General features: G+C 32.5%; 1 protein-coding gene across 1 annotated transcript in view; it reads left to right on the top strand.

The window, feature by feature from the left end:
- The window catches only part of LOC101890059 (uncharacterized), a 29,135-nt gene extending 16,337 nt beyond the window's left edge, over positions 1–12,798 (top strand). Inside the window, exon 9 of the mRNA XM_059125018.1 lies at positions 11,987–12,798. Coding sequence (XP_058981001.1) covers positions 11,987–12,145 — 159 coding nt within the window. The 3' untranslated portion in view covers positions 12,146–12,798. The remainder of the gene's footprint in view (positions 1–11,986) is intronic.
- The last annotated feature ends 1,962 nt before the right edge of the window (positions 12,799–14,760 follow it).

The following is a 14,760-nucleotide window of genomic DNA, read 5'->3' on the forward strand; positions in this document are numbered from 1 at the left end:
ACTTCCTCTGAAATCCGTGCTGATAGGGTGTAACAATAGAACTAATGCAATGGATAAGGTTTTCAGTAATCAGTTTTTCGAAAAGCTTTGGAATCACGCTTAATTTTGCTATTCCTCGGTAATTGGCCACATCAGATTTATTTCCGTTTTTAAAGAGTGGAATGATATTCGATGTTTTCCAAACCTCAGGAAAAACAGCTTGAGTTATGGAAGCATTGAACAATATGGTAAGAGGATAAACAAAAGCATCGGCGCACTTCCTTAGGATGCAACTCGGGATATTATCTGGTCCAAAATCATAGCTATACTTTAAAGTTTTCAATCCATTTAAAACCATAGAGCTGTTTAATAGTGAAATAGATATTGATTGATTAGTATTAATTTCGAAGGGGTAGTTGTTGCCGCTAAATGTTTTAGTAGAATATGTTGAACTGAAGAAGTCTGCAAACATGTTAGATATAACATTTATATCACAGGATTCAGCATCATCGTACTTTAAATTTGGTGGAAAATCGGTGGATTTGCGCTTCGAATTGACAAATTTGAAGAAAGACTTCGGATTCTGTTTAAAGTTGTTTTTGAGTTTTGTCAGATAATTTGAATAGCAAATATTATTCATAGTAGTATATTCAGACCGTGCTACAGAATATCTTCCGTAGTCAATGGAAGATCCTGTCTTTTTATATTTCTTATATTGTTTATTTTTCACATTTTTAGCCTTTGCCAAAGCTGTAGAGTTCCATGGTGGCCCAGAAAGCTTCTTAATTACATATTTCGGTACGCTAATATCAATAAAATCGTATAGCTTTTTGTAAAAAATATCGATAGCACCATTTAAATTGTAAGTGCTAGACAAAAGGATATCCCAGTCTGTGTTATGCATAAGTTGACGTAACTGCTCAAAGTTTGTTTTCGAAAAACATAAGGATTTCTCACTTTGAGTCACGGGTATGATTTGGTTTCCAGTAGGAAACGAAACATTAATTTTGATAGTTGGATGGTGCTGGTCTTCGGGAAATGTTAACGGATCAATTCGTTGAATGTAACATTCATCCACTTGATTTACAAATATCAGGTCCAATAACTTATTATAGGTGTTACGGATACAATTTATTTGAAAAATACCAAGATCAAATAGTGTATCGAAGAATAATTCATAAAATTTGTGTATATTTTCAGGCAGCAGGTATTTATCCCCAGGTAAAAAATTCCACAACATGTTTGGTATATTAAAATCGCCAAGTATACAAATTAGATCCTCTGGCTTAGTTTTTTGTAAAACTGCTTTTAATGCATGGCTATGCTTTTCATAAATTATTTGCGATGATGATGGAGGAATATAAGAGCATGTTATAAACATTTTTTTCAAATTGTTTTTTACTTCGACGGCAATGAACTCAATATCTAGGGAAGAATCAAGATCCAGTAATTGGCAAGAAAATGTATTGGAGACAGCTATGAGCACTCCACCGCCGTTGCTTACACGGTCACGTCTAAAGATATTGTATTGTAATATAGCACATATAGTAGAAAGTATACATCAACTGTTTATAATAGATACTACCCCCAAAGTAAACTAAATCGATTCGAAAATATAATCAAAACTCTCCATATATATATATATATATATATATATATATATATATATATATATATATATATATAGGTAAAGTCTTTAATACATAGTTTTTAAAGAATAATAATTTACATTTTTCAATCGATTTTGTCCTTATTTGGCATCTTAGCTTCTAAGGGGGTAGAAGACCTCATCGCGCAAATTTTTCAATGTCAATGTTTCCTGATTTTACCTATTTGGAGAGTTTTGATTATATTTTCGAATCGATTTAGTTTACTTTGGGGGTAGTATCTATTATAAACAGTTGATGTATACTTTCTACTATATGTGCTATATTACAATACAATATCTTTAGACGTGACCGTGTAAGCAACGGCGGTGGAGTGCTCATAGCTGTCTCCAATACATTTTCTTGCCAATTACTGGATCTTGATTCTTCCCTAGATATTGAGTTCATTGCCGTCGAAGTAAAAAACAATTTGAAAAAAATGTTTATAACATGCTCTTATATTCCTCCATCATCATCGCAAATAATTTATGAAAAGCATAGCCATGCATTAAAAGCAGTTTTACAAAAAACTAAGCCAGAGGATCTAATTTGTATACTTGGCGATTTTAATATACCAAACATGTTGTGGAATTTTTTACCTGGGGATAAATACCTGCTGCCTGAAAATATACACAAATTTTATGAATTATTCTTCGATACACTATTTGATCTTGGTATTTTTCAAATAAATTGTATCCGTAACACCTATAATAAGTTATTGGACCTGATATTTGTAAATCAAGTGGATGAATGTTACATTCAACGAATTGATCCGTTAACATTTCCCGAAGACCAGCACCATCCAACTATCAAAATTAATGTTTCGTTTCCTACTGGAAACCAAATCATACCCGTGACTCAAAGTGAGAAATCCTTATGTTTTTCGAAAACAAACTTTGAGCAGTTACGTCAACTTATGCATAACACAGACTGGGATATCCTTTTGTCTAGCACTTACAATTTAAATGGTGCTATCGATATTTTTTACAAAAAGCTATACGATTTTATTGATATTAGCGTACCGAAATATGTAATTAAGAAGCTTTCTGGGCCACCATGGAACTCTACAGCTTTGGCAAAGGCTAAAAATGTGAAAAATAAACAATATAAGAAATATAAAAAGACAGGATCTTCCATTGACTACGGAAGATATTCTGTAGCACGGTCTGAATATACTACTATGAATAATATTTGCTATTCAAATTATCTGACAAAACTCAAAAACAACTTTAAACAGAATCCGAAGTCTTTCTTCAAATTTGTCAATTCGAAGCGCAAATCCACCGATTTTCCACCAAATTTAAAGTACGATGATGCTGAATCCTGTGATATAAATGTTATATCTAACATGTTTGCAGACTTCTTCAGTACAACATATTCTACTAAAACATTTAGCGGCAACAACTACCCCTTCGAAATTAATACTAATCAATCAATATCTATTTCACTATTAAACAGCTCTATGGTTTTAAATGGATTGAAAACTTTAAAGTATAGCTATGATTTTGGACCAGATAATATCCCGAGTTGCATCCTAAGGAAGTGCGCCGATGCTTTTGTTTATCCTCTTACTATATTGTTCAATGCTTCCATAACTCAAGCTGTTTTTCCTGAGGTTTGGAAAACATCGAATATCATTCCACTCTTTAAAAACGGAAATAAATCTGATGTGGCCAATTACCGAGGAATAGCAAAATTAAGCGTGATTCCAAAGCTTTTCGAAAAACTGATTACTGAAAACCTTATCCATTGCATTAGTTCTATTGTTACACCCTATCAGCACGGATTTCAGAGGAAGTGTTCTACAACAACAAACCTCATTCAGTTCACTACAGTTATAAATCGAGGATTTCTTCAAGGAAAGCAAACTGATGTAATTTACACAGATTTCAGCAAGGCATTCGTTAAAGTTAATCATAAATTATTACGATTAAAACTTAAAAACATTGGATTTACAAATAGAAGTTCCGAATGGATTTTTTCATATCTACAAAATAGAACACAAAAAGTATGTTTTAAAACTGCCATTTCGAAGAGTATTATGGTTTCTTCTGGAGTCCCACAAGGAAGTCATCTAGGACCAATCCTATTTTCTTTATTTATAAATGTTCTACATTCATCTATAAAATTTTCAAATATTTTGATGTATGCCGACGTGTGAAAATATTTCTTAGCATTTCGGAGATATGTAAGAATCAGTTGCTTCAAAATGATTTGAATTCGTTTGTTAACTGGTGCAACATTAATCTTATGGAAATTAATTATTCGAAATGCAAACTTATGAGATTCACAAGAAAAAAAGTATTGGATACTTGTTACACCCTCGGTGACTATTCTCTGGAAAAAGTTGATACATTCGTTGATCTTGGAGTTGTATTGGATTGTAAACTTAACTTTAAATCTCATATTTCTGTTTCTATAAACAAAGCAAAATCAGTTCTTGGTTTTGTGAAACGTTGGAGTAAAGAGTTTAAGGATCCTTATGTTTCAAAAAATTTATACATGTCAATTGTTCCCCCAATTTTGGAATACTCTTCAGTCATATGGGATCCAATTTATAAAACACACAGCGACCGCATCGAGTCTGTTCAAAAACAATTCCTACTTTTCTGTCTACGAAGTTTCAACTTTTCATATGATAATCTTCCACCATACACTGATAAACTCTCACTGATCAAGCTGCCAACCCTGGAAAGCCGTAGAAAAATACTAAATGCCTCATTTCTTTATAATGTGATTATGGGTGATATTTCTGCTGGTTTTCTTGTTAACAACATAAATTTCAATGTTCCTCAACGTACTACCCACCACTATGCACCACTAGCAATTCAATTCTCCAGGATGAGCTATGCAAATGCTGATCCTTTAACAAGAATTTCAAAAGATTTTAACGCGTTTTATAATTTTATCGATTTTACAATGGATATTAATACTATAAAAAGTAAAATAATAATGTTTTTAAATTCTTAATTTTAATTATACAATTATTAGTTATGTACATATATAGTCTGTAAGGAATTATCCATAGACTAATAGATTAAATAAATAAATAAAAAAATAAATATTATTTTGGTTTTAACCTCTTAAATTAAAACCTCTAGCTGAAAAATAGGATCAGGTTTTTTGAAACACTATAAATAGCCCTGTACATGAACCTGTATTGACCTTTTTGCGATGCTTATTTATTTCTATTTAGTCCATTTATACTAACAATTGTGCCACTTATATGAGCCAGATCTGTGAATTATTATGCTTTAAAAACTATGCATTAAAGACTAAAACTATGCATTAAAGACTAAAACTAGGTATATATAATAATACCACTAAAAATTAGTCCTTTTGCATGTTTTTGTTACAAAATTCTACCTAATGAATTATAATTTGGCATTTAAAGTTTTCAGTATTGTGAAATCAATACCGGCAATAACTGTTTATTATTGGTTCTCCATTACGCATAGCCTTAATTCAAAAGTACGTTGAGATTTTAAATGTTTTGATGCTTTGAAAAATTGAAAATTTTGATATGGCAGCCATATAACGGCATGTATAGCAAATGTGCAAAATATCTCGATTCTGAAAAAAAAAATCTTCACAAAATTCCATATCAAAATAGAACAGTCAATTTTTTCAGTTCCACGATTATTTTAGAGGCTTTTCTCAAAACTTTCTTCCATAAAAAGGTTTCCACTATAATTTCAAATAACCTACAGAAAATTTGAGTCAAATCGGCCCAGCCTTTCTCAACTGATGTGTTAATACACTTTTTTAACGTTTTTACATCTAGATTTAAAGAAGTAGGTGTGGTCAGTTCCTCTGACACCAAACAGATACGAAGGGTTGGAGAGAGAGTCCAGATTACGTCGTATATTAACTGTAAAACAGATATCTTCATGATTTTGGCAAATATTAGGATTTTAGGTAAATCGAAAAAATTGGGCGTTAAATTGGATGTGGTCCCTTTTTTGCATAAAAACCTAACTCGGGGTGGGACGAATATTAAAAAATTATCCTCCAAATCGTTCCAGCCGTTCTCAATTGATTCAATTACCAACGAACAACAATCTGTATATATACAGATTAAAAAGTAGGCGTGGTCAGTTCCTCAGCCCCAAATAAATACTTAGGGTTGGGGGGAAGGTCAACAGTATCACGTGTAACATTTTTCAAACCGATATCTTCATTATTTGGCAAATATAAGGCTTTTAGATAAATCGAAATAGTTCGCGTAAAAGTTGGTGTGGTCAACATTTTTTTCTTTAACGACGAACGTTTGTACCAAAAAATATGCAAATCGGTTCAGCCGTTCTCAACTAATTCCATTACCAACGAACAACATTTGATTTTTATATATATACTAGCTGGCCCGGTCCGCGTTTCCGGCCCGTACTTTTAGTCTTTAAAGCATAATAAATCACAGATCTGACTTATGTAGGCGGCACAATTTTGATTATAAGCAATGACGCCATTATAATTACTCCAATTTTGATTATAAGAAATGACTTGATTATGAGTAATGACTCCATGACTAAATAAAAATTAATATTCATGGCCCTACCGTCGGTTTTAAATATTTTTAATACCCTGATCTTATTTTTCAGCTATAGGCTTTAATTTGAGTGTTAAATACCTATATGATAAAGAACATCTATAATAGCCCCATGTGAAAATTCAGCTCAATTCCTGGTATTGTAAAAAGCATTCAAATGAGCTATAATTTGAAATTTGTATTTCCAACGTACTGCGTGGTATTCAGTTTTGTTCACCTCATACTTGAAGGCAGAATGTTGTCAGAATAGCCAAAAAAATTACTCTTTTGCTCCGATTACCGTAAGATGGGCATTAATTGTTTGTCATTTAAATTGTGCGGCGGAGATCCAATAAAGTTACTTTATAATTTCGTATTTTTTCATGTTTCTGCCACAATTTCCGACTGAATGAGTCCCAGATTGACATTTCGGAGTTTATTTCATATAGACGTACATCCCAAATCTACGTTCCCAACCAATATTCTCTTGGGGGTTACAAATTCTATAGAATACCAAATTTTCTTTTCTGACCACACATTGGTTGGGAAAGTGGACTTGGGGGTATACTAATGTGGGGACTATACTTAAATAAATTCCTATGAGGATAATTATCTGTAAGATGATTTTCTACCCAAGGGTTTTTTACCCCAGGTAGCCTCAAGACTAAGATGCGCACTTTTCCGAAAAATAAAAATTTATAAGAAGAGGTTTTCTTCCCTCTTAGAAACAAAGATGTCAAATAAGGGCCAAAAAATGAAAAAAAGTGGCCAAGACCCCGAAAATACCTTAAATCATATGATGGTGATACCAAAACGTGATAATTTTTTGCAAAAATGGTTTCTTCTTAAATTATCAACATAAGCTAAAATTGGTACGAAAAATATGGTTAAAATGTAGAATATACTTGAAATCGGGTTGTTCCGTTATCAGGGGTTATGACCCATATTATGACCTGCCAAAGCGATTAAAGGTATATTGAATGTTTAGGTAGAATTTCTATTTTGCGTTCTTTATAGTCGGTATTTGACTGATTGCAGTCCCAATGTATTTTGCATTTTGTGTTCTCATTTGACAATTTATTGTCATATGAAAGAATCAGGTCCACTTTTTGAAATTAACCCCATAACGCTTCTTCGGTCATTTTTGTTTGTTTAAATGTGTTCGCATCTTTCAGCTGAAGCACGATGTAGGTCCTGGAGTAGAAAGCATTTAACATCGTATTGCGGCCTCATTTCATTTTTAATATTATTCATTCAGAATTCAAACCAATAAAAAATATACACTTCAATATAGAAAAAAGAAAAAGAATCTTCAACTGGTTCGCTGATTTTTTATCGGTAGAATCGATTCATTTGAAAAATTGTCGATTTTTCCCGATTTTAGAATTTTTATATAAAGCGACAACGAATAAATACATAAAATCTATAAATAACAGTTTTATCCGTTGTGGCTTTATACTACCCAAAAAAAAACCCTACACATCATATTAGAATTCAAAAAAAAAAAAAAACACTACAAATGTACATTCGAAAATAGTAAGTGAAAATGGAAACAATATGCAATATAAAACATTACTATTGTACATTTTAAAAGTCAAAATGAAAATGTTCAAATTTCACATTTTTACGCGATTTTTTTTGGATTTTATTCTTTTCTGCCAAGAGGCAATTCCGAATTTGTGTAAATCGTTAAAATCAGACCTGCGACCTTTCCTTTCTTTTACATATAGAGAGATAGATTTAAAAGTAGGCGCGATCCTCACCCCCTAAATAAGTACTTAGGGTTGGATGGAAAGCCAACAGCATCTCGTGTAATAATTCTCAAACCGATATCTTCAATATTTTGGCAAATATAAAGATTTTAGATAAATCGTAATAGTGGGCGTAAAAGGAGGCGTGGTCAATATTTTTTTCTTTAAAAACCTAACTCGGGGTATGACGAACGTTTGTACAAAAAATTATGCGAATCGGTCCAGCCGTTTTCAACTGATTCCGTTACCAACAAACAACAATTGATTTTTATATATATAGATTAATTCCCAGATCTGGCTCATATAGGTGGCATAATTTTATTATAAATATAATATAAATATATAAATAAATACCCATGGCAAAAATGTAAATACATGCTTACTTACGGGTCGATTTGAAGTGATGATATAGATATAGCACATCAATTAAAAGGTATATATCACCTGTTTGGAATAACCCCATGTTAAATAACCCCATGCTAAATTTTTAGTATTGTACAAAGTTCAGCTACATTTTCCATTCAAATGAGCTGTAATTTGGAACTTGCCATGTTTAGAAGATCGTGCTGAGTGGTATTATAATTGAGAGCAGAATGATTTCAGAATAGCCAAATTAATTACTCCTAAACACCCATTACGATACCACCTCCAATTGTCTCCAAAGGCTATGCTTTTGATTATAGTAAAATTCAATGACGATTAAAAGATGTCACTATAGACCTGGGAGGTATTGTTTTAGGGAGATATACCAACATATGGACCTATTTTGAAATGTTTCTGTAAGATTGTTCTCTTCCCCAAAGAAGCCTTAACAGACATTTTAAGCCAATTTGATTGGAAAATGTGGTCAAAAGTCTCGAAACTGGTAAATTCATAAGGTATGGGCGCTACTCCAAGTCATTGTCCTATATAGAATATTTTCTGCAAATAGGTTTCTATGCCAAATAAGGTCCAAATCAATTAGTTGAGGGCTATACCAAAACGGTGAAAGTATGTTTTCTTCTTTCCAAATATTCAAATAACCATCTCTTGCCAAAATCAATTGTGAAAAATATAAAACAATTTGAATTATTATACCCTCAGCCAATGTTCGATTATTAAAATACATTTTGGCTTGTGTTATGATTATTCAATTTGTTGACCTTCTATGCAGTAGGTTCTGAAGTAATGGGCCAATATTGTTCATTTGTATCAGACCTAAACACATATGATATAAATATTTCGACGTGCCACGTTTGAACTTTATTGGTAACTTCCTTCACTTTATATGAGGTATGTGATAATTTTTAGAAAATGTTAAAACGTGCATGAGGTACCATTTTCATACTTCATGTAATACAGATAAATATATCGGAGTGAAAAAATACAAGTAAATGGAATATTTATATCCACTTTCATGCGAATTCATAAATTCCTTATTCATCTCAGGTTTCTGGTTGAAAGCAATATTTAGAGATAGCAAGTTATAAAGATAAAAGTATTGAAAATTGTGCTCCTTTGTGGGTGAGGTTCGCAGACATATGTCATTTTCACAACAGATCTTTTGTTAAAAAAAATGTTTGTATGTGTAAAAATTTCTAAATATTGAACCCTAATGTCGGGCAGGTACCAGAAATAATCGTCGTGTTTCAGTTTTGTAGTCTGAATGGAATCGGATTTTCATTTCGCGTCTTATGATCTTCATGGATATTAAAAATGTTGACCCTTTGTGGGGGAAGTACCAGAAGGAGTAGACCGATATATACCATCCTCTCACCAGACCTTTGTTTAATAAAAATAATTAATTATAAATAATTCATTGCAATCGAAGAGAACCGGATGCATATTTCACGAGCCGAATGCTTGGAATGAGCCGAGTAATCGGATGCTTATTTCGCATTTCATGTGCTTAATGATTATTCCAAACTTAGGAGTGTGGGAGGTACTAGAAGGAGTGATTCGTTCAATCAGTTCTTCATACCAGATCTTGTTTTAGCAGAAATATTGAAATGTGCGTAATTTGAAGATAATTGTACTCTTAGTTAAAATTGTATAAACGTTATAAATATTCAAAATTTTGACCCTTTGTGGAGGTTGTCCGATATATACCATCTTTACACCAGGTCTTGCATAAGTAGAAGTATTGGGATGTTTTACGAGGTTCATGGTTATTCTAAATTTTGACCCTTTGTGAGGCAGATACCAGAAGGAGTGGACCGATGTATCCAGACCTTGGGTTAATAAAATTATTGGGTTATGTGAAATTTGAAGACAATCGGACTCTCACATCAAATTTTATAAGATTTGTAATTATTCAAAAATTTGACCATTTGTGGGGGAGGTACTTGGTAATGTGGACCGATATTGTCCATTTTCGCACCTGACCTAGCACTGACGCAAATATTAGGATTTGCAAAACGGATTATCCTTTTTCTTTCTGTGCAGAAAATATATTTTTTGAAAATTTCGACCCTTTATGGGGGAGGTACCAGAAGGAGCGGTCCTTTATATTCCATCTTAACACCAGACGTTGCGTTGATAAAAATATTGCGATGTGTGACATTCGAAGACAATTGGACTCTTACATCACATTTTATAGGAAATCTAGAGCAAAATATTGGAGGACCCACAAAAGGTTTGTCCTGGGAATCCAAAACCCTTTGGGGATTTTGATCTACTACTCGAATACTATCCTCTTAGAATTTCCTAACCCTCAGATTGGATGTTGCACAAATGTCATTACTCGCTATTGTTTGTAGTCCCCCGTATGACGGTACCTGCGATTTAAGTATCTTGAAGGTTTCGGAGGCTGGGTTGAATTTGGGATTTCATTTATTAATTGCCGCCCATTCTTTATTGGGTTCAATATGTTATGGTCGCCAATTAAGAATTATAGGTTGTGTGTTAGTTTTAAAAACACCAGTTTATTGTAAAATGATCAGATAATATAGAAATAACAGACTCATCATTGAAACAACTAAACGACAACTTATATTGGAACTATATCTGCGCTTTTCCAATACAAAACTGAAACTAATATTCAAAGTGCAAAATATCCGTCACCATGAATATTATGGGTGAGTAAAATTGCGAAACCTTTCTATCATAGAATTGATATAAAAGTCAACGCCTGATTATATTTAATATAGGGTGTGTAGTGGGTATGTAACAAGTCTCCCCTTAATAAGTTATTATCACGGCCGTGCCGAAGCTGACCGCATTTCACATAAAGTAGAATCAGAACCTGAAACTTAGTACTACTTTGTACCACTTTTCGATATCAAAAGGGAAAAACTGGTTATCGCAGTTAAAATGTTCGGTTATTGCTCTGTTGCAGAACCTACAAGAATCTAAAATTAGGTGTGTCTGGTTACCCTAAAATTTGCAACAATTGTTACAAATTGTTACTGGAAGTCGTCTGTTAACCCAAAAGTTCTGCAAAAGAGAGCGGTTGGAGAGAGAAATTTTGACAGTTCTTTCAGTGAGAGTTTGCAAATTCTTGCTGGAAAAATTTCTTCTTGCAATCACTTGCAACTCTTCTTCTTCTCATTCATCGACATTCAATCAGATGTTTTCTATTGTTTGTTTATTTATTTTTGTGCTTTCAATTTGAAAATTTTTTTTTTGGAATTAGCAAGACTAATAGTTTTTGGAGAAAAACTTTACAAAATGTGAAAAACGTAAATGATAATATGTAATAAGAAAATAAAAGACTATTTCCAACATTTTTATTTAAAAAACTTGTAAAATTAGTATTGCTTCCTTTGTTTTAATTCTCCTTATGGGGGACAAATTGGTTTGTTTTGATTTGATCAGCTGATTAGTTGCAAGCTTCTGCAGGAATACCGTCTGTTTACTTTTCGCATTTTCCTTGCAAAAGAGAATAAAACTACCTTACTCTCTCAGAAAGAAGTTACTGGACAATTCCTGCAGGAAAAGTAACCAGACACACCTATTATTGCGCCGTTAACCGATTTTCCTTTATGATATCGGAAAAAAAAATCTAGTAGACTCTTGTAGAGCAATAATTATTATATAACATACTAATTGACACACAATTAATACATAGTAATTATTGGCCTCTAAACATTTATGTATATTTTTAGATGCGCTTAAAAGAGTCCAGAGAGAAGAAGGCTAACTCATCCAAAATGAAAACATCAAGGACCCACATTTCGCTACAAATGGCAAAGGAGATACTTCACAAAATTTGCCTTACGGATATCTCGAAATCGAAAAGCTGTGAAAATCTACACGTTTTGTAAAGCATGACTCCAATATGGCAAAACTGGCTCTAGTATTACGTGTGGGTAATTGAAAGATCTAGCACACAAAGCAAATGCGATTTTAATATATCAAAAAGGAGAGAACAAACCATATGTGATTTACAAACCAGCTTTAAAAATGTCACAACAGAATGAAATGCCCGTATCGGATATATGCCGAGAACATTACAGTTTACATTCAACGTACTCGGTCGACACTTTTCACGACAAAAGTTAAACCCATGTGTTTATATGAGTATTACCAAAATTTGGGCAATACGGCAGTACAGAACATTCTACTGCAATGAGGAAGTTTAAGTTTTCACGTACAGTTTTTGGTAAAACTGTAGAAACTAAACTTTTTCAAACAAAAATACAAATCATATACCTAAATTTAAAGAACTGTTATTTCAATGTCAATTTATATACACTTTCCATTCCAACATACGTACTTACATATAAGACATATTTGAAATATGCCCCTAAAGACAACAATTTATGTATTGACTTTTAAAGGAATACTATTTATTCTGAACGACTATCATAAATTTCTTCCATAATCATATCGGAATGACTGTTTAATGTTACTGTGTTAAAGAAATATTTGTATTATGTATATCAAATCGATGAATTTATCACAAATAATTTGATTTAAAATGCATATTTTTTTATTTGACAAAACACTTAATTATTATATATATATAGAAATGATTTTGAATTCCAAAATTGTCAAATATTGAAGTATTGAATATTGTTATAATATTTCCATATTGGCACTACTAACCGATAAACTTAGGAAGTTACTAAAACATTAGGTATGTTTCAATTTTTTTTTTTTTAAATTGTAAAACCTGTAGATTCTTTCAGGTTCTGGAACAGAGCAAGTATTATATATATATATATAAATTTCATATCGCTCTCAAAACATAAATGCATACCTTCGATTCATACCAGATCGATCAAATTTATATCTCATACCTCATAATACGTGTATAGTTTTCTTGCAACAAAATTTACTCTTGGAAGCGCACTATCGTTATTACATGATTGCCAAATGATAACCGATGGCTATCATAAATCATATTATATTTTTTTTTCTAACCTTAGCATCATATTTTTATATTGAAAATGAGAAAGTTTCTTTTGTCTACAACAAATACATTAACATTAAGCCGACATGCACACCTTTCGCCAACGTCCGTTGTTAGAATTGAAAAATATGTTTTCTACTGACCACACTGATGTCAGCAAGACAATGAATTGGTGGCATCTCGTACCAGGATAGTATTAAAATCAATGGTGACTCGCCTGAAAAGGACAAATGTCAATTCACTGCACACATGATTCAATTCATATTATGCCATCAAAAATGTTACTGAAAGTCAATGCGACGATGCCAGGCTGTTAAAATGTATGTTAAAATGTTCGAATGTAATATATATAAACGTTCATGTTGGAGCTTGTGCAGTTGCTTGGCAAACGCTCCGCTCGGAGACCAGCTTGTCCCATGTGATTAGTGTTAAAATAAAAAAAAAGAAATGAAGAGAGAGAGATAAAGATTATGTTAGAAAGGAAGATCACCGGCCAAATTATTTTGGAAGCATTTTGTCAGTTATGCTAAAATTGTCCAAATCAATGTTTATGTATTATTTGAAAGAAGTGACACAAGGATGGCTTCACAGAGCTCTCAATCTCTAGAATAGTTGACTAGGAGCCACTTCTTGCCAATTCATCTGCAGCTTCATTGTCAGAGATGTTCCTGTGACCAGGAATACATAGGAATTGGCCTGAAATATATATAAACGTTTAACTTCGATTTTAAACGTAAAAAAGGAATATTTCAAATACATTTTAAAGCCACTACGACAATTAGTTCGGAAAATACAGTACATATTTTCACAACAAAATCGATCAATTGGCAAATTAATTCTACTGGATTTGAATAAAAAAAACCCACCCCGAAGCTCGAGTTTCGTAATAATTTCAAGGTCTATGTCTAATTATGTCCAATTATTTTGCATGTGTGCGTGTATTCAGTTCATTTACTATTATTTTTTTTTTTTTTTTTTGGAAATAGCCTAACGGGCGGACATCTCTAAGGATATTATACGGATTGGGAGCAATACAAAGAGAATACAGGAAATATATTGAATCTTCAATCAATTACTTATTTCTAAACATATTGAAATTGGCTAATATACAGCCTGTCATAAATGTAATGTATGTATGTATTCACCCAACTATCCACTCAGATTTATCAACCAGAACAATGTGAATCTTTATTTATGTCGAACAATCCTTCAATCTTTATATGTGTAGCATAAAGCTTTGGCGCCCTTATTCTGTCAAAATATACACATATTTGGCGCAAAGATATAAAGCCACAAAAGATCGATTAACACGTCTTTTGAGCGTAAACGCATAGGGGGATTTAACATTTAAAACTTTTTGATATTACAATCATAAAATCCGAGGACGATGAAAAGTATTACCAAAAATGATCTCCCGGTACACTAGCGCTAAAAAGGCTTGAATGGCCGCACTCCTGTTTAGAGATTGGTTAGAGATGATTTTGATAATCGAGAATGCATCAGTACATCTAATTGTCTCAGAAG

Source organism: Musca domestica, unplaced genomic scaffold (genome assembly GCF_030504385.1).
Source record: "Musca domestica strain aabys unplaced genomic scaffold, Musca_domestica.polishedcontigs.V.1.1 31, whole genome shotgun sequence".
Lineage (NCBI taxonomy): Eukaryota > Metazoa > Arthropoda > Insecta > Diptera > Muscidae > Musca > Musca domestica.